Source organism: the organism of the source record quoted next, unplaced genomic scaffold (assembly GCF_019419815.1).
Source record: "Pyrus x bretschneideri cultivar Hongxiangsu unplaced genomic scaffold, Pyrus_bretschneideri_v1 Contig9, whole genome shotgun sequence".
In the NCBI taxonomy this organism is placed as follows: Eukaryota; Viridiplantae; Streptophyta; class Magnoliopsida; order Rosales; family Rosaceae; genus Pyrus; species Pyrus x bretschneideri.
The window spans coordinates 7,304,902-7,325,568 of record NW_025999831.1 but is presented as its reverse complement, the minus strand read 5'-3'; the positions used below and the strand labels follow the sequence as shown (position 1 = coordinate 7,325,568).

Genomic DNA, 20,667 nt, shown 5'->3' with positions numbered 1-20,667 from the left:
ACCAGTCGCAAGGAAATGATGCAGTTTATATAGCTTGACTTGTCCACACGTGTCACGACCTCACTTGAACATTATCTGTTTTATGGGATTGTACTTCTGTATCCTTGATCTCTAAGAAGACAAAAACCCTAACCTGGTGGATGAATCATGACCGTCTGATAAAAGCGTGATTAACAGATGATGGTTCTTTGGTTCCATCAAGCGGTAGAGGATCGTCCTCAGTCGGTTCGACTGGCTGGGGTGGTCGCAATACAGGTTTACCTTTTGCATTTTTTTTTTAATTTAATTTCTTATTAGCTGGATTGAAAATTGTATGACCAAGTCTTGTATGGTGCATGTCTAAGAACCAAGAAATGATATATATACTATTTGAGGTATTTGTATATAAACTCATCAATCCTCATGATAATTTAATTTCTTATTAGCTGGATTGAAAATTGTATGACCAAGTCTTGTATGGTACATGTCTAAGAACCAAGAAATGATATATATACTATTTGAGGTATTTGTATATAAACTCATCAATCCTCATGATAAAAGTGTTGTATGCTCGTTATTCACAAAGCGTTTATGCGCAATTTATCTGAGAAGTGGATGATTGACCAACTCAAATCATTTATGAATAATCATATATCAGTGCTAGACTTGGAGTCTAAAGAAGTTCTTGACATTCATAAAACATCATTTTGATTATTATATCACCATAGGATTGACATAAGATCCTTCGTGGAAAAATGTTTGTTCAAGGTGCAAGAAATTTCATGGCTACTCACGGTTGAAATATGTTCTCAATAGAGTGATGAAAATGTACTTGCATCTACTTTATATGAAATTGAAACAAGCCACCTACTTGTGAAAACATAGGCAAAAAAAACTATTTTGGAGGTGTTTTGCATTAACTAGAGAGATTTTATGTGAGTCTGCCCTACTCTATGCAAAAGAAGTTCCTAAATTGGGGGGACCCAAATTTGTTCATGATTACTTGCAATTGTGCAAAATGATGAGTCTTAAGATGTAGCCTTAGAGGTAGTTGTGATATATGTCATACTTTTAGACATAAGAGACTTAGAGCCGTAAAGAAGTTCTTGACATTCATAAACTCCTATGATACTTGCAAAAGGTTTAAAAACTCCTATGATACTTGCAAGAATGACAAGGTTATTGTAGTATAAATGGTTATCGTAAGGTTGTTCTCCACCAGGATTATTAAATAAATTGAAGCAAACCAAATTCCAATTAATTATTGTAACGCAGAAATTGAGATGATTGATTTTTATGACCTAATTTAATAAAATGAATTTAATTAATAAAAGTAAACTAATATGCAACATTAAGGTGAAGAAAAAAGAAACAGTTTTGTGGAAATCAAATTAAGAACACACTAGGATCCGCCGTCACCTTAACAATCCTATATAGTTCTCTCAATTACTTATGACTTATACTTGCATATTTGAAGGTTAGGTTTTCCTAATATATGCCTACTTGGACCCCCAACATAGAGCGTATATCAAACATGCAATCCATCTGTGGTATTCAGATCAAATTTAAACATGCATGACTCATTAAGTTATGTGAAACCTTTTGAAAAACCATGCAACCCTTAAGACGTGGTATTCATCCTAAGTGAACTTGCACATATTAATCACAAAAAGCTTTCATCAATTTCAGGACTGACCTCCGACCAAAATTGCATCGAATTACTTTTCTAAACATCCTAATGATGATCAAGCATCAAGACAATTAGATAGTTAAAACCAGTGATCAATAATTCGAAAACCTGCATACATATAATCATAAGCAAATTGAAGAGAAAATACATATTCTTACTAAGACTCGTGGCCTCACCCTAGCAAAAAGAGAATTAGTTACGCATATTCATAATAGAAATCACAAAGTTCTTTATTGAATTAACAAAAGAACGAAAACACCTTGAATGGAAAAAGTCTAAAAATCTATACACTTGGCCAATTTCCTCTCTTCAAGAATGCACGGAGAAGAAGTTGATGCTAGGAATAGGGTGGCCAAGCTTATTTAACCTAGAAATTAAATTCTCTTAATAAAAGGTCTTTCAATCGAACTAGGAAACTAACTAAATAAAATAAAATAGGAAACATAACCCTAAATTAAATGGTAAAACTTGCCTAAAATCTGAACAGTCACGTTTTAGACCCCTAAGCTGCTCCAAAACTAGCCCAATATAGCTAGATTTAAGGTTTGGAATATTCTAAACACTTATCCAGAAAGCCACAAACCCAACAGAGGTCATCTTGGGCTCCACAAACGCAATTTAAGCCCAAAAACGTCATTTTCCAACATTGCGCACTGCTCCTTTATTCCGTTGCCAGAAAATAACCGCTTGGTAGAAAAATCCCAAATTTTGATACGAACACGCCAAGAGGCACACGAACGTCCCCCACCTTAAATCATTGCTAAATTCATCCGTTTGATCATGTTTTGCTTCAGAGGAAGTCAAATGTCCTATATTAGAAATATAAACCAAAGTATCAAAATTCTACCAAAATAATTACCAAAACATACTAAGAATAGGGTAAAATATATAATATGAAATTGACTCATCAAAAAGCTCGCTACATGGGTGCTCCTTAAGCTCACTACATGGGTGATGAAAATATGTTCTCAATAGAGTGATGAAAATGTACTTGCATTTACTTTATATGAAATCGAAAGAAGCCACCTACTTGTGAAAACATAGGTGCTCCTTAAGAAAAAAACTATTTTGGAGGTGTTTTGCATTAACTAGAGAGATTGTTATGTGAGTCTGCCCTAATCTATGCAAAAGAAATCCCTAAATTGGGGAGGGGGGAGGGACCCAAATTTGTTCATGATTACTTGCAATTGTGCAAAATAATGAGTCTTAATATGTAGCCCTAGAGGTAGTTGTGATATATGTCATACTTTTAGACATAAGAGCTACAAAAGACTCATTATATTAACATTTTTATAGAACGTTATGATGCACATTTATACGACTATCACCAAGATACAGTTGGTTTCACTTCCATGATATGATTCGCCTTGGCACTCAAGTAGCCAGTGTGATGAGAAATATGTGTTTGAAACGCCTTGGCACTCACATACAAAACGTACACTAGATATACATATATCATATATGTCTCCTTAAAAGTGTCTAAGATGAGACCTAACAAAGGTCAAACCGGGAGATTTTTTCATTAAAGTTCATGTTAAAGCTTATCAAGTTGGATGTGAATAACTAGGTAGGCATCATGAGAGAGAATAGGTTTGATGCTCAAATTAGGCATTTGTTTAGCACTTAGACTAAGATCCATATGGTGTATGTCAAGTGGCCATGTGACACGTTCATTAAAATGAGAATACACTATATCATACATTCCATACTATATGTGCTAACTGCAGCTGATAGTTGGATGACAAATTGGTCCCTCTTCAAGTCAGTGTGTGAGCCCCTAGATCTATATGATCCTACACTTATACCCTTTAGAGTTTAGACTAAAGCCTATGTTAGAAGAAGAGATTTAATGATCGATACTTTAGCACGTTTATCTAAGACGGTCAAGTTAGCTACTATCTCTAGAGGCATGTCTAGGCAAGCAGTAAAACCATATTAGATTGACATGAGAGCTTAGGGAATATAGTTTGAAGACTACACTATGTCATGACTTTAAATTTGGAGATTTGTGAAGTGGATATACACATTTGGAAATATTTTTCTGTCGCCCTCAAATGACGGTGATGCTTACAACCTTATTTATCACAGTTAAATGATTTAAGTTTCGAAATTTGTATAGTATATAAACACAAACATAAAAAAAATTAAACTCACTCAATAGTAGTAAGTAAGGTGGTAAATATTACCACCTACTTTAGGGTGAGGAAAAATGCACCCTACTCGTTTAATTCTAAAGCTCGATAGTTTCAATACTATCAACCCTTCCTGTTTAGATTGGAAATAAATATTTGGGCCTATCACATGGCCCAATCTATTTATTTCATGTACAAAGATTTGGGCCTTTAATAATGAAGAAGAATGAATAGTGCAAGGCTCAAGGGCTTTGTTTTATTCAGCACGTGATAGATACGTAACATCTAATTTGAACTTCTTAACTGATAAGTGAGAGGTCTTAAGTATGATTCTTATTAAAGACGAATTTAAACCTCATTATTGCTAGCTCATTGTGAAGCTTAGCCCACTTCCTCACTCTCTTAGTGAGATGATACCGTTTGTTAAAAAAAAAGAAAAAAAAAACTCATATTTGAATGCCTTTCTCCTTTCCTCATCAAAATTTTCATGGTTATAAAAATGGAAAAATTATATATACCATATAAAAATTAACCTTGTGAAGATGTTCACAGAATCAAATGACTAAGAAAGGACATATGGTAAAATGGAAATTAATTTTGAGAATAAAAATCCACTAACATAGAGCCATAATATGAAAAATAAATAAAATCGTCTCTTAGAGCAATTTCACCCGCACCTTTGTGCAAGGACAAGGACGATAAAATTGCCCGACGTCAACCATACTTACTGCTCTTTTTTTTTTCTTTTTTTTTTTTGCGCGTGGCTCGTGCAATGCACACATAATCTGGGCTAGTTAAACCCAGCTCCTAAGTTGTCATTGGGCTTGTGGCTGAAAAATAGTAGCAACCCATTTGGCAAGCCACGGTGCCCGTTATTCCTGCTATTTGACCTTCATCGATTAAGCGACTAAACGGTTTTTATTTTTTATATAAATACCCAACTATCATTTTAACTCTCGTACCAAAATCTAACACCTTCGTTAATTATTAAATATCTTAATTATACTTAAAAAAAATATATATATATATATTTGTGAATAGTAATCTCAATAGTAAATGCAAAACGATTGAAGCTGTACAAAAACAATTACCTTTCAGAATGAATAGTAACTGCCATTAGGCTGCTCTGGTTGGTGTCCTTACCCATCGGGTGAAATTGCTCTTATGGACAACAAATTTGACTCCAAATGTTATTGCATTTCAATTACATCAAATAAGAGTCAAATATAACTTTTGGAATTAATTGCATGATTATATATGACTCGAGTTAAATCAGAACCAAATATAACTTTACAATTAAACTTTTGAGTCATATATGACTCAAACTTTTCTCATGCATTTGAGAGAAATTTAATAAACTTTTGAGTCATATATGACTCAAACTTTTCTCACTGCATTTGAGAGAAATTCAATTAAACTTAAAAGTCAAAAGTTATACTTGGCTTCAATTTTCATATGCAATGGAGAAAGTTTTACCTTTGGTAAATGGTAATTTGTCTGCTTGGAATACAAGAACTCAAACTGATCTCCAAATTGATCTATAGAATCTAAAATTTGAAATTTGTAAAGGTTTTTTTTTAGCTAAAATGGCCTTTGAGATTAGTATAACTCCCTACATTGGTATTTGAGATTTAAAATTAATAGAAGTGGTTTATGAGACTGTCTACCGTCAGTAATTTTAGTCATTATATAAAAAAATTCCGTTAAATTGAAGAAACCACGAGTTTAAGTGGAGATGATTTATTTGACAAAAATACGCTCAATTTAATGAGGTTTTTTACGGAATGACCAAAATGATTGACGGTGTACAATCTTAGGGACCATTTCTATCGATGTTAAATTTCAAAGATTAAAATAAGAAATTATAACAATCTGAAAAAGCATTTTAGTTAAACGAAAAAGTTTTTTTTTTAATAGTGTTTTGGCACCTAAAAACGTTTTTTTCTAATAGTGTTTTGGCCCTTGTCCTACTCCAACTCCCGCTCACCAACACAAGAATCCAGCCAAACAATTTCTGTCCTTGTCAGGTGATGGGGTAGAGGCATTGAAGTTTCCTGGAAAAGGTCCCAAACAGGACAAGTAACATGGGTTAACCAACTTTACATAAAATTCTCTCTTCTTCCACAACATTCTTTTATATTTTGATTTTCTTTTATAATAAAATGGTAGGATAATTATATTAAATTTATTAAAAAGGAAGAAAGAGAAATTTAATTTGATCGCTGAGGATGAGGCACACCACACTTTAGCCGGCGCCGGCACGACTAAAATTAAGGGATTAGGATCCTCTCCTAATATAAGGATGAGGATCCTCATGACCAATAGATGTGGGTTGTTGGATGAAAATTTAACAGCTACAAACAGGAAGGTCCCTTTAAAGTTATAATAATTATAACCGTTGGATTTTCATCCAACAGCCTACATCCCTTGGTCATGAGGATCCTCTTCCTTAAATTAGGAGAGGATCCTGGTCCAAAATTAAGTATATTTTTAAAGAAGATATAAAAAATTGTTGTTTTAAAAAAAAAAAAAGTCATACAAATATTATTTATAACAAAAAAAATATGGGTTAGAAGAAGAGAAAATTTGATATTGCCGCATAAGCTATCAAATTAACGTTTAATATTTATCTTTTAACATCTCGATTAGAAATACTCTAAGGGCTGGTTTGAATTGTGGTGCTTTAAAAATAAAATAGCTTATTAAAAAAATCTAGAACTTCAAATATGTTTGGTAAAACTAAAATAAAAAAAGCGTATTTTTTAAATTATTGTTAATGACAATAGAAAAACATAAAAAGCAGAAGTAAGGTATACCATATTTCTTAAAAAAGTAAAAAAAGTCCTTTTTTTTTCAAAGCATAATAATTAGTGGCCATATAATGAAACTTTCAAATGATGAATATACCCCCATGTATTTTACAAAATTACAATCATTGCTTCTTCATTATTCTCTTTGATAATTATTATATCATATTAAATATCATATCATTCTTAGTCATTTAACATATTCACAACAATTTATATAAAAGTTAACCAAAGTCTCAAACACTATTTTTTTAGTTAAAAGCTTTTACCAAAAAAAAGTTTACTAAACACTCATTAACGTTATTTTACAACTATTTATTCTCACGTAACAACATAAATAGTTTTTTTAAAAAGCGCCACATACCAAACTAGCCACAAGCATCCTACATTTGAATTTTCTTTGCGTAAAATTGTAAAATTGTATCTTTCTACTATACAACAAATTAAAGGACATTTTCAAACCAGCAAATAGCCCAAAAAAGATGGGGATTGTTGGTGACATGTTGTGTAGTCCTATGCATAGTACTACAAATCACTCATCCCAGTCATTAAAGAAGTAGGAACACTATCAACCCCACCTTCACTTTACGCCAAACCGCCCATATTCCAAGACTTTGTCCATATTTTCCAAGAATTTAATTAAATAATATTGTACAACTAATATATCAGCAGTTTAGAACTATAATACAATAGTATTTCTTTTTATTTGTAAGTGAGAGATATTAAGTTTGATTTCTTGACAAATACGAATTTAAACTACATTATTACTAGCCCATTGTGAATTTATACTCACATCCTCCTCTTTAGATAAATAATATCGTTTGTAACAAAAAAACTAATAAATTTATTTATTTAATTTTACATGCGTTGGACTCAGACAAATATGAAAATGGGAATCGAATATAGACCAAAAAACAAAGAATTGGGAGTATTAAAAATAATAATCTAGAAGGTGTCTAATGTTTACTTTTCTTTTTCTTATTAAACTTAACATGCTTTATATGGTATCATGCTGATTAACGAGTCAGGCAGTAAGTCGTCCCAATGCCATCACCGTTTATATGGTCATCATAACTCTCTTATACCGTGGAGATTGTCAAAACGAAAATGTATTTGTTACTACATTTCTATACTTTTAATTTCAATTTAATTTTCATAATCATTTACGATGAAAACACAACTTTGAATGTTATGCCACTTAAAACTACGGTTTAGTAGTATTCGTTTTCACTTGTAAGTGACATGTCTTAGGCTCGATTCTCGCCAAATGTGTGTTTGAACCACATTATTGCTAGCCCATTGTGAGGCTAAGGCCACCCCCTCCCCTTAGTGTAGATAATATCGTTTGTTCAAAAAAAAAAATTGAATGTTATACAAACAAGGCTTAATTGGATTAATAGACCTAGTGGTGATAGGGTAGTCGAAAGATAGCACATGTGGTAAAAAAAATTAGGATTTAAGCCCTAGTGGTGAAGTTTATTAGGATTTAAGCTCAAAATTAAAAATTTCATAAACTTTATGTTAATTATTAACACATGTGTCACACATATGAGCTTAAAACGGAACTTTTTGTTAGTTGTTAGCATGTGAGGCTAACTTTATATTTTTAAAATCACATGTGAGCCTCATGTGCTAGCAATTAAAAGGAAAATTAATGAAATTTACAATTTTAGGCTTAAATCCTAATAAACTTCACCATACGGGCTTAAATTCTAATATTTTTTAGCCCCATAACTATCTCCACACTACCATATCAACGCGAGAACTAATAATCCAATTAGGCTTACAAACTAACTGAGAACATGTTACAAAAGTATTATTTGATCCTCTCAATCTAAAATAATAGAAGATATACAAGGATGCAAAACTTAAATATGCATTTACATAATAATTGAGTGGAATTCGTAAAGTAAATATTAAGCAATTTATGTTGTCAGAAGCATATCCCTTAAAAAATTGCAGAAAGTGTAAACTATTGGGGACATTCATTCTTTTATGTTTATTCTTATAAATTAATCGGTCAAATGAAATAGTTGGTGCCACCACAAGCTTTTAACTTGTAAGTAGGGAGGGATGTTTAGAGTATATATATTTATTAATTAAGCAAGAATCTTGCATAAGGAAACTATCCAAGTTGAAGTAAACCAAATATATGGTAAAACAACTGTTTGTTTGGTCAGTCTTCATCATACTAATCAAATGAGACTGAGTTGTTGATTTTCATATTAATTACTGATTTTTAGTATGTTTCGGAGTATTTTATAGCGTTCATTACTTTTTACACTTTTGAGGTTTGGAGTGGGTTTTATATTGGGGTCATACTTTTAATTTTTTCATGTTACGCTCTAAGGTATTGAAATGGTCTATAATTGTTGTGTCTACGGTCAGATTGATTGTATGATGCAAATACAAGCTAACGTGCAAGTCATGTTTTACCATATTGATTAAATAGTTCATCAATTCAATAGAGGATTACAGGTTCAAAGAGATAAAATGTGTAAATAAAAGCAATTTCAAAACCTCTCATTGTGCAATTTAAAATTAGAATCTCATGACCAATTTTAAAATTATCTCAAACCTGAAATGTGTAAAAGATGGTTAACCCTATTTTATATAACAAAACTTTAACTTTTAAATTATTCGTCGAGTATCGAATAGTTAAAATCGAACAAATATCTGTAAATAAGATACATAGGAGCATCAAGGAATTTTCGTTATCTCAAGATTAGCTTTAACTTTAGAAGGGATTGAAGGGAAATGGACAACAACTTCCCATGAAAAATAATATCTTAGGTAAATTCCAAAGTTTTGCTTTGTTTTTTTTAGGATGCTATCCACACGTTTTCTTTTACTTCTCACACATCCTTCTTGATTTTTGACCATTAGATCAATTGAACTGAAAAAGATCAAAGGATAAAAAGTAACAAGAAATGTATGAGAAGTAAAAATAAATATGTGAACAGCACACTCTTTCTTTATTTCGCTTATTTAATCCGTTCTCTTTTGGACAACCGAAGTAGTCACAACTTTCCACCATTTTTCCTTTCTTTTTTAATGAAAATGAAGTTACAATTTAAAAGTAACATAAGACAAGTATTCCATGCCAAGTTTGAACAACGATAAAAAATTCTTATTTTTACTAAGAAAATGGTTAACATTTTTCTGATATCAACACATGTTCAAAGAGCAATTTATATGAAACGAGTTTATGGTCAAGCGATGTTCTAATTCAATAATATGATATTATGTGGAGAAAAATTTATAAATGACATGACATTATTGAACTGAGACATTACAATGATGGTAAATATATTTCATGTAAGTCATTTTCCATATCTAGACATTAGCCAACTCTCTAGTCCATTATTGGCCAATGTTCTAAAAGACGTCATGCGTTAGTTAGTCGGGTGGTGGGATGGGGCCTAGTGCCTAGGCGGACTAGGTGGAGCTGAGGCGGATTTAAGTATTTATTCTATATTGTAAAAATAAACGCTTGCTTATACTTATATATATATATATATATATAATTGCACTTGGATACATAAATTGTAAAATACAATGACATAGATTATGAAGTATTAGAACATAATACAAAAAAGAAAGTTATCTATTTTCTGTCTAATTTGAGGGTCGCAACCTATGAGGGTTTAGGAGGGTTAGGTGGGTGCCTAGGTGGTCTAGACAGGCCCCTAGGCAATCTAGGCAGGACGCTTAAGCAGTTATAGGCGTCATTTCTTAATTTTCAAAAGTCTAAAGATTAATCGGGACAGTGAACTAGCCAGCCGTCTAGCGTCTAAGCTGGGATTTTTAAAACAATGTTATAGGCTGACCGTGTCAAACTATGATTTAGTTACAAATGTGTGATGGTCACATAATCATGCGTCCTTTTAATTAAATGGGAAAGTGAGAAAACTAGTGTGCAAGTGAGAAAATAGGTTGGGCCAATGGTTGGATTTCCCTTCAGGAAAACGTTTCTGAATGCTTAAAAAGTGTTTAAAATGGTCCGTTGAATTAATTTAATTTTTAATTTTTAATTTTATTTTTAATGTAGTTAAAAGGCCAAAAATGAAAGGTTAGAAGCCAAGATGCATACCAGAAATGAGGAGTTTCAAATCCAAGGTACATTGGTTATAAAAAACACTTTCAATTATTCTCAAACTTTTATATCAAACCTAATTAGGGCTAGTTCGATGTAGGATACTGAATCCGAAGCGAACAGTTTCAAAACAGGAATTCGACGATTGATTCCGAACCGAAATTTTGGTATTACCAAATTTTGGGAATCCATAAATGTTTTGGGTGTTTAGGAATTTCCAAAACCGAACCTACATCAAAATCCAAATAATCTATATTGAAATGGAAATCATCCGAACCTGCATTAAAACTCCAAATTGAAATCAGAGACAAAATGACAGTGAATCGATGAAGATTGAAGATCGAGAGAGAGAGAGACAGAGTGAAGAGATAGTCAGACCTGCGTCTTCCTCCTAACTTGGAAAGAGACTTTAAAAAAAGACTTGGACTACTTGAATCTAATGGAAGACATGACACAAAACCGAGTCCAGTAGCGTTTTAAGATTCATATAACCGACGCCACTCGGTGGGATAAAATTTTTTTGTTCTTTGATTTATACTTAAGCAGGTACTATTATGACAGATGTAGTACCTTTTGAATACCAAGTACTTGAAAAATCTCTCCCTACGCCAAATAGGTTCCTTAATGAGAAAAAAAAAAAGGAAAAGACATCACCAAATAATTTCGTAATTACAAATCCATTTGGCTTGACATTCCCAAATAATTCATATGGAAAATTTGATTGCATAAAATAATTCCGAACCTAATTCCTTGATTTTTTATTTGAAGAGATTTTAAATTAGGGTGTGATATCCACAAACTCCTTTTTACTTCTCCCTTACCATTTTGATTTTCGACCGACGGATCGAATGAATTGAAAAAGATTAACGAACATAAATTAATAAAGGATGTGTAAGAAATAAAAAAATATGTGTGAATAGTACATCCCTTTTAAATTTTGTGCACAATTATTTTTTCGTAACCCTTAATGTAAATTCATATGGCACTTTATCATAATGTTGTGCGCAATCATTCTTATGTACCCTAATGCAAATTGTGCACAATCATTCTTATGTAATATAGTGCAAGTTGACTCCACCGATTTTACAAATTAAACAATTAACTATTTAACTCAATAGTTATTGAATCATTTTTATGTACCCTATTGCAAATTCGCTCCATCAATTTTACTGTCTTTAACGACTAACTAGCACAATTTTTCTAACATAACTAAATATTAGAGGTCTCGAATTCGAAACCGCTGCTAGTATGAAAACCAAACTTGTGATATGAGAAAAGCTTAAATGCCTCTGTAAATCTTTCCGATCTCCGATAAAGGAAAGCTAAATTGCCTCTACAAGTCTTTCCAACCTTCAGATAAAGCGCATAACCGTAACTTACCACCAATTGTCCATTTAAAAAAAAAAACCATCATAATAATATCATTAGGTGTTCTTTGCTTTTTACTTGAAATAGGAGATTAAAAAAAGAGGAAGAACATTGAGCAGCAAAAAAAAAAAAAAAAAAAAAAAAATCGAAGAAAGAAAATAAAAGTAGGACAAATGTAGTTTGAGACTGATTAAATCCAAGCCGTCAGATCCTCTGATCATTTCAATATTTTTAAGACTCTTAAATACCATACATCCATTTCATCTCTGCAGCTCCATCATATGAACAAACTCCTCAAAGCACACGAACCCATCCCCGTCCTTATCTACCCCGTCTATCATACGCCGGCACTCCTCTAACGTGCACCGTTCGTCCCCTATAGCCGTGAAAACCCTCAAAAGTTCCTCCGCCGATATTTTGCCGTCGTTATCCGTGTCAAACACTTCAAACGCATCCCGAAGCTCCGAGTCGGCAGCTGGACCGGAAACCGGTCCGACCTGGTTCAATAAAGCCTCAAGGGTTATCGAACCGTTGCCGTCTCGGTCCACCTCGCTCAGCATCAACGTCACCTCCTCTTGACTCGGCGGGTCGTTCCCGAGCCGGCACAGAAGCGCCTCGAGTTCTTTCCTCGACACCACTCCGTCGTTGTCCCGGTCTATAAGCTTAAACGCTTGGGCCATGTCGAGATCAGCCGAAAAATCGGACCAGTCACCCGATTTTTCGGGCAAAACGCTGGTGGGCGTGGTGATACCGCCGGCTCCGGCCCCGGGCTTGTGAATTGAGTCCGAGGAAGAGGAGGAGGAAGAATCCGTTCCGGAACCGAACGACGGCGGCTCGGAGCGGGACACGGAGGACCGGTCCTTCTTGGACCCGAAGAGGCGTTTCGGACTGAGATTTTTAGGGCTAATTTTGATGAGCTTCATGGTTGAAGATGAAAACCCAGATGGGGGAAGAAGTTGTAGAGAAAGAAAGGATGATGATGATGATGATGATGATGATGATGAGCAGGAGGAGAGAGAAAGGAAGAGATGGGAAGCAGAGAGGAAGGGATGGGGGGTTAAATGGTGGGAGTGAAGGCACTGCCATGGCAACTTCCAGGAAGCTTCGTGGGTGAACCTTTTCAATCGGCTGATTTATATATGTGCTAATTACGAAATTTCACCCGTTCCGTTAACTTAACAATATCCCACTAATTATGCCAATTTAATAATAATAGGAAAAAATAAATAAATTTAATATATTCTTTTTACAGCTAGTAATGTTTGCGACAATTTTATTCTAACTCACTACAATCTCTTATCGTGTGAGGCAAACTTGATACGTTGAACTAAAATTAAAAAAATTAGTGACCTATTAAAACTATTATGAAATCAAAATATGTAACTTTTGTCAAAATTAACAAAACAATTACGTTTTATCTCATTAAGTAAGTGGGTTATATAAATTTTAAAGCTTCACTGTGACCGATTTTATACCAAAACTTCCGTTAATTCTAAATATACCATATCTTTTTTTTTTATAACCCAGTTCAAAATCTTCCTCTACCTTTTTGTTTTAAACTTAAAAACATGTCGTTGCAGTACTGTGATTTATATCTTAAAAGAAGCTTTATAAAGTAACATGCTAATTTTGACGAAAATTCTCACAAATGTAAATGGAAAGCGTTTCAATCGATGATTTCTTCATTTTGGTCGAATCAATCGATGACCTCTTCAATTGTTTTGTTTTTACATTGCGTGATGCTTACATTTACCATCTTTATATGGGCCCCGCCCTTTTTGGTATGACTTTAGTGCTTGTTTGTTTGTTTGTTGTTGGGTTGTGTGTCTTACATTTTTATTGCAAAAGTGAGTTTTCTTTTGTACGCCCCTTTCTTTTTCTTTTAACACCAACTTTAATGGTTAGGTTGAAAGTCAACTTTTTTAACTTAATACAATTGATAATTCATAAACCACATAATTAATAAACTACATAAATTTAATACAATGATAATTAATAAACTTGATTAATAAAACACATAATTCATACACTACATAAACTTAATAATCATATCCATCATCTTCACTAGGTGATGAACTTCGTAATTGAATTGGGATACAAGTTTCAGAGGATTCATCATCTTAAAACATACTCATTAAGGCAGACTTTCGCAAAATTTCTTTTTGCTTACCACGTAAGAACTTCTTCCTCTCTGTAGTGTATTTGTTGAGGTCCTCCATCACCAAATTAACTTCAAACCTCTCTTGCTCCCTATCTGAGATTTCCTTCATTTGCAAACGCATTCGGGTCGTTTCTTCTTAGCGAGCGCTATGGGTTTCATTCAATTTTGCAATTTCAATAGCAAAGTGTCCACTCATCGGATCTTGGGACTTCCTTTTCTTTTTGCTTCCTTTTGCTTATCTCTTCCCGATGGCCTTGCAAAAGAAGGAGATGAGGTCATTTCATTAACACCTTCATCTCCGGCATTTGTCTGTGCGACTTCATGTTGAAATAATCTTCCCCATTGTTGGTCTACATCGGTTCCCTACCTCGGACAATCCTTGAGGATGTCTCAAGCATGTTGCAACTTAAAAACTTGATTTTTTGGTGTTACTCTTGTCTTGTAAATTTTCATTGCTTTGTCACCCTATGCAAAAAACACATAAAAATAATTAGTTGCAAACTAATATTATATACATGACAAATAAAATATCAAGAACAAAACTCACAATTTCTATGGTGCTCCTTTCACTAGGCATGCCAACCATGACTCTCTTCAAGCTTCCCTTCCATAAAGTGCATGCTTTGTTGATAGTCTTCCACTGATCATAAACACCACCACTGTCCCTGCCTGCCGCCGTTGTAGTTTTCTTGAAACTTTGCAATGATTTTATTCCACAAAACCTTTTTATTTTGATTTGTGCCAACTGCACCATCTTCGCTAACAGAAACCCATGCCAAGCATAAAACAACAACTTCCTCACAGGTCCAATTACGACCTTTAATATGCTCTCTTACCATGTTGAACAATTTAGAAATGGTAGAAAGATAAATTGGAAGAATTGTAGGAGAAAATTGAGTTTTGTGTGGATGTTTGAACAAATACATAGGTATTTATACAGTTTTTGGGTGAATTTTGTGTTAAATAATTTTTTTTTAATTATTTTAACAGTTGGATTTAAATTTGGGGCGTTAGATCTTTTTTTTACCGTTAGATTTAATTATATTCGATCTTAGCTGTTGAATTCAATGTATTTTAAAATAACATATTATAAAAAGAATGAAATTTAAATCTGGACTGTTGGATCAACCAACGGTCCTTAAATCACAACCCTTGGATGTAATTATAGCCGTTGGGAGTCCAAGTGGGTGGCTGACACACGGCCTGACAGAGGGGCCCACCCTATCTAGAAACCCTAGCAGGCGCACACGTGGGGCGTGTTGGAGCGTGGACGGGCCGAGACTGGCCCAATTACCAGCGAATCCACTCGCACAGGGGGGAATTTTTTTTGGGGGGGGGGTATTTGGTCCAGCTTTAGCATTTGGCTTTTAGCGCAATGTTTTAGCTTGGGTTGGAGAATGTTTGGGTGGGGGGGATTTGGGAGGAAAATTTGGCATTTAGCCCACCATTGGAGTTGGTTTAACGGCAGGAGATTTTTTTTTAACAAGACACGACACTTAGTAGCAGATTACAAAAACATTTGGTAGTTCCTCAAACTAATAAGAATCTGGAAAAAAAAAAAGAAGAAAAAAGCTATTCTATCTGACATTGGATTGGCAAAATGCCGTTAAAAGAGCAGAGCTACAACTTGATGTATGTGTGATTGGATTGAGAGCGAAAACATCAGCTAGATAGAGAAATTCTTGGGGCGTGCTTGGTTAGTTGTAAGATGGGATGTTTTAATATAGACGTCTCGTTTTTAAATGTCATAGAATAAACATATATTCCTTTTGCAAATTTGATTAAATCCCTACAATTTTGGTACTTTAATTTTTATTTTATTAGATGTCTATTCATGTTAGCATTCCCTTTTTCTTCCTATTTTTATGCATCTCTTATTATGATGATTTAAGATTTTTTTATTTTTTATTAAAATTTTTATTTTAATAAATTAAATAGAATGTAACAAAACTCGTTGTTAGGTACGTTTGGTTATATTAGTACGTTCGATTATAATGGTATATTTAATTACTTAGTGCATTTGAATTTTGGTACATTTGTTTTCAAAACATAAGTTTTATTACTTTTTGTCCTAATAATAAGAAATTACTTTAATTAATTATTCCTTTTATAGAAAGAGTCATTAATCAACAGACAATAGCCTTTTTGTTAATTCAAAATTATATGATTTATCCTTATTACTTAGCATTATCTACAATAATAAGGATTTATCTCCGATCAACTAAAAGTTGTTCCAGAGACTTATCTACCAAAAAACAAGACTACCTAGAGCATTGTGTATGAATTAAACATATTTTTAAACATTCCAAAAAGATGAATATTCATTTTAATATAGTTTATAATTGGGTACATTTTAATTCGGGGTTAATACGTTTTCGTTTGACGTTGGAATGTTTTCATTTAATGTTGGTATGTTTCCATTTGGTACGGGTGTACATTTAGATTTGAAAAGTTTAAATTTTTAGAGTTAAATATAGTTGAATTCATTTAAAATATATAGCATATATTTAAATGTAAATTAATTTCAATTAATCTAAAGTAGTTCAACTCTGAGTATCTTAATCAAATGCTTCAAAAGCTTAATCAAAAACTTAAAAAGCATAAATGTTTAGTCTACAAAAGTCTAAAATAAGACATCTAATTCTAATTTGGGTTTTAAGATTCGGGTCAGTTGCTTAATTTGATTGGGTTTACCATTTTGATATATGTGGCAAGAGACTCTTTATCACAATGGTAGAAAGTTGTTGAGTCTTCATTGATGGTGTGGGTTTTAATTATATCGGTAGCTAGTCTAACACCTAATCTAATAAAATCTATCATTTGATAAGATTAAAAAAAAAAAAAAAATCACCTTTTTAATATATGTGACGGTTTAAGAGATTCTTCTTTAGGGTTAAGAATGATTTGTTGAATTATTGGGGATTCTATAACAGATTAGGAGATTTTTTAGATCCTATAATTGTGGTTTGTTAAGCACTTTTGTAAGCCTGTGGTGGGTTAACTTAAGAATTTATTTTGATTGGTATGGCTGTTCTGTGACAGTAATTTTTACAAGATGGTTGTGTTTTTTTCCCCTCTAAAAGGTATTAACCGGTGGTTTTGCCATGACAATTCATCCATTCGATGTTCGAGAAGACTCACATAGGCATTTCAGCCTTTTCCTCGCCACCATATTTTTCTTTTCCAGTTAAGGGTTTTTAGCAAAAATGGTCTCTAACATTGGCATAACTCTTCACTTTAGTCTCTGAGATTGAAATTGATATAAATAGTCTCTGAGTTTGTCTATTATCAATCATCTTGGTCCTTCTATGAAATTTTCTGTTACGTAAAAAACAAAATGACAAAAATAACCTTAATTAATAAACAATGGTCCAAAAGATATAAATAATTCAAGATTTCCTTGCTCTGTTTTTTTTTTTTTTTTTTTTTTTTTTGATGAAAGTTCAATATTTTATTGATTTCAAAGGAATTACATAAAATTTTGGTAGAGGAGGTCCTAAATGAAGTCAGGAGGGTTCTCTATTCATACAATTTCATTGCTAATAGAAACGGCAAACTTGGCTAATTTATGGACAACCCCATTACATGATAAGGAGTGGGATTGTGGGTGTTTAGTAAGTTTATTATTTTTTAAAATATAGATTTTATTGTTTTTTTTTTCTTTCTTCTTTCAAACTAAAAAAATAAATGATAAAATAAAAATTCAATTGTCGCATCCGTATGCATGTAGCAAGATGCGAGTTATATATAAAAAAAAAGAATTTTTGCTCACCACTATAAATTATTGTGTATACTCACTACACACCAAATTATCTGACACGTGTCTTTCACTTAACCTTGATTATTTTATTTTATTTTTTAAATTGAACAGATAATTAAGTGTAGAATGATATAGAACAGATAATTAAGTGTAGAATGAGCATACTCGGTCAATAGCGGAGCTAGAAATTTTTTTTTAGGTGGCCTAGCTAAAATTATTAGCATGTAATCATATGATTTTTTTTTTCGCCTACATAAACTTATATAATAATCTACATAAAAGTAAGAACATGAAGTACTAATCCGAACCAGTTTATTAATTACTTTCCAACTAATTTTACACAAATAAAACATGTGTACAAAAAAGCAATAGAAAGAGAACAAATATTATCACTTTTGTTGATAACAAGTACCCAAAATAAAAAAAAAAAAAGGTTATGGGATGCCAATTCAAGTTGTGCCGTAGGTATCTGTAATGAAATTGAAATCTTTTGTTACTATCAGAATCGATATTGTCGTTGAGTCCTTTTTATTAGTTACAAATACAAGAACCATGAAACATGAACTATTCTCAAAATCCTTAACCCTAATAGACAAATTCAAGGACTTAAAAAAAAATTAACCTAACAATTGAATCAAGAAATAAGTTAAATGGAGATATGAAGAACATACCTAGTGTTGAATTTCATTAGAAAATAATTTGATGGTGATTTATAGTTTTTCTTTTCTTGGGAAAGCAACACAGCTTCGTGGAATATGGTAGAGGGTTTTTTTTCTTGTTTTGAATGAATAGGGTAAAAAGCATGGGGAGTAGGAAAAACCTAATTATGTATTAATTTATCATTTTTACTTTTAGCCTAATAAAATAATATATAAGATAATAAAAATATTATTTATTAATTAAGAAACACATTAACTAATAGTTTTGGCAGGATTTGGGTGGGCTATTATACCTACAATGAGCAATAACAAGCTTATATATAGACTATTATAGCTGCAATTTGTTAAAATCTTCCCTAGGCTACAGCCCACCCCCACTGTAGCTGTGGATGTGGCTTCGCCAGTGGTTATGATGATTAACAAAAATGCACCTATACGAAAAAATAAAAATAAAAAACAAATGTTTTTACTGTACTTTTGTTAGAAAGATCAAAGATAAGGTACTAAATGTTTTTACTTTACTTTTGTTAGAAAGATCAAAGATAAGGTGTACATATCATCGTGAGTTGTTGTTTTTACTTCTTTAGGGTACACGAGTTGCACATTCGAATATTCAGTTATTCAGTTGTTTGTCAAATTCAAATTTTTATTCATTTTTCCATTTTGGTAAATTCAGGATTGGAATCGTGAGGGTACAAGTTTTTTTTTTTCCTCTTTTTGATTAGAGAAGAAGTCAGAAATTTAACTAAGAGGGGCATCTTAAAACATTTAAGCTCTTTTTTTTGGACAAATAAAGCTAGTTTTTTTTTACAAATGCTGAAAAAATTAGTTATCAAATGCCTAATTTTGTTACTCTATTGTCTAATTTTATCTTTCATTGTTGTATTGACAATCCAATATTCATTTGTATTAATTAATCAAATGCATGTAACTCAACAAGATTTAGACATTAGAGTGCGTGGAAAAAAAAATGAAGGACGAAGAGACATTTAAAAACTAAAAAGAAAATTTCACTATTTTGATATGATTAATAGAATAATTTTTAATGCATAAAAATGGGTGAGAGGGGGCATGTGCCCTCCTAGGCCTTACCTCCCTCTGTCCATATGCTTCTGATGGTAATTAACCTCTGTCTACTTTTGATGCTTCATGGTGTTCCTTCGTTTCGTGTAGTGTTTATAGAGTCTAAATCCTCTACACCCATTTGGATATGTGGCCTTTTTATAATTTGTCTAATTTTTTGCATATGGTTATCCAGTACTATGATCTGGTAGTATATTTTTTTCACTTAGAAGTGAGAGGTCTTAGATTCGAATTTCGTAGATGACGAATTCAATACCAAATTAGGCTGTCCATTGTGTGGTTTAGCCAACTTAAGAGCATTAACTCTTCAATTTGATTATGTTCTCTCTTAAATTAAAAATCAAAATCATAACACCAAACAAGTCTCTTCATCTCCTTTACTTTCCATGCTACGTATTTTCTTCGCCTCGTTTTCTCTTTACGGGGAATTTAACCGAGAAAGCTTCTTATGCCTGTGAATTATGGGGTTTTTGCTCGTAGATGATGAACAATTAAATGGGTTTTCAAAACTGTGTTTTTCCCGTTATGACGCAGTGGAATGTATAGATTAGCTTTCACGAACGATTCCTCTAATAAGGTTCCTAAAACTCTTGGTATATTTGGGGTAAGGAAATTTTATTCAATGGAAAAGCTGCTGAAATACAGTATAGGCTTCCACAAAACCCTAATGACAAAGGAAATAAATGCAAAACAATATAAAATTTGCGAAATTATCAAAACAACCTCAAAATTAATAAAAACATTGTTTTGACCCTTTAAACGACTTCGAATGTCTCTAAACAGCCGCATCGTCAAGTAATTTCTCTATTCCTACGTTAGTCTCCTCTTATTTAAAAAGAACTCGTCATCGAGTGATGAAGATATAATGGAACGTCATCAGGATGGAAAGGATGAAGATCTGCAACATTAAAAGTCCTATAAATCCCCATCGA

General features: G+C 32.7%; 1 protein-coding gene and 1 non-coding gene across 2 annotated transcripts; one reads left to right on the top strand and one right to left on the bottom strand.

Annotated features, from left to right (window-relative positions):
- The first annotated feature begins 54 nt into the window (after positions 1–54).
- On the top strand, positions 55–258 carry LOC125473626. The gene has a single exon (XR_007255463.1). It is a non-coding gene; the product is annotated as a small nucleolar RNA U3 (small nucleolar RNA).
- Positions 259–12,262: 12,004 nt separating this feature from the next.
- LOC125467814 (probable calcium-binding protein CML36) lies at positions 12,263–13,061 on the bottom strand. The gene has a single exon (XM_009343683.3). It carries the CDS (start codon positions 12,993–12,995, stop codon positions 12,333–12,335), a length of 663 nt encoding a protein of 220 aa, XP_009341958.3. The 5' UTR covers positions 12,996–13,061; the 3' UTR covers positions 12,263–12,332.
- Positions 13,062–20,667: the final 7,606 nt, after the last annotated feature.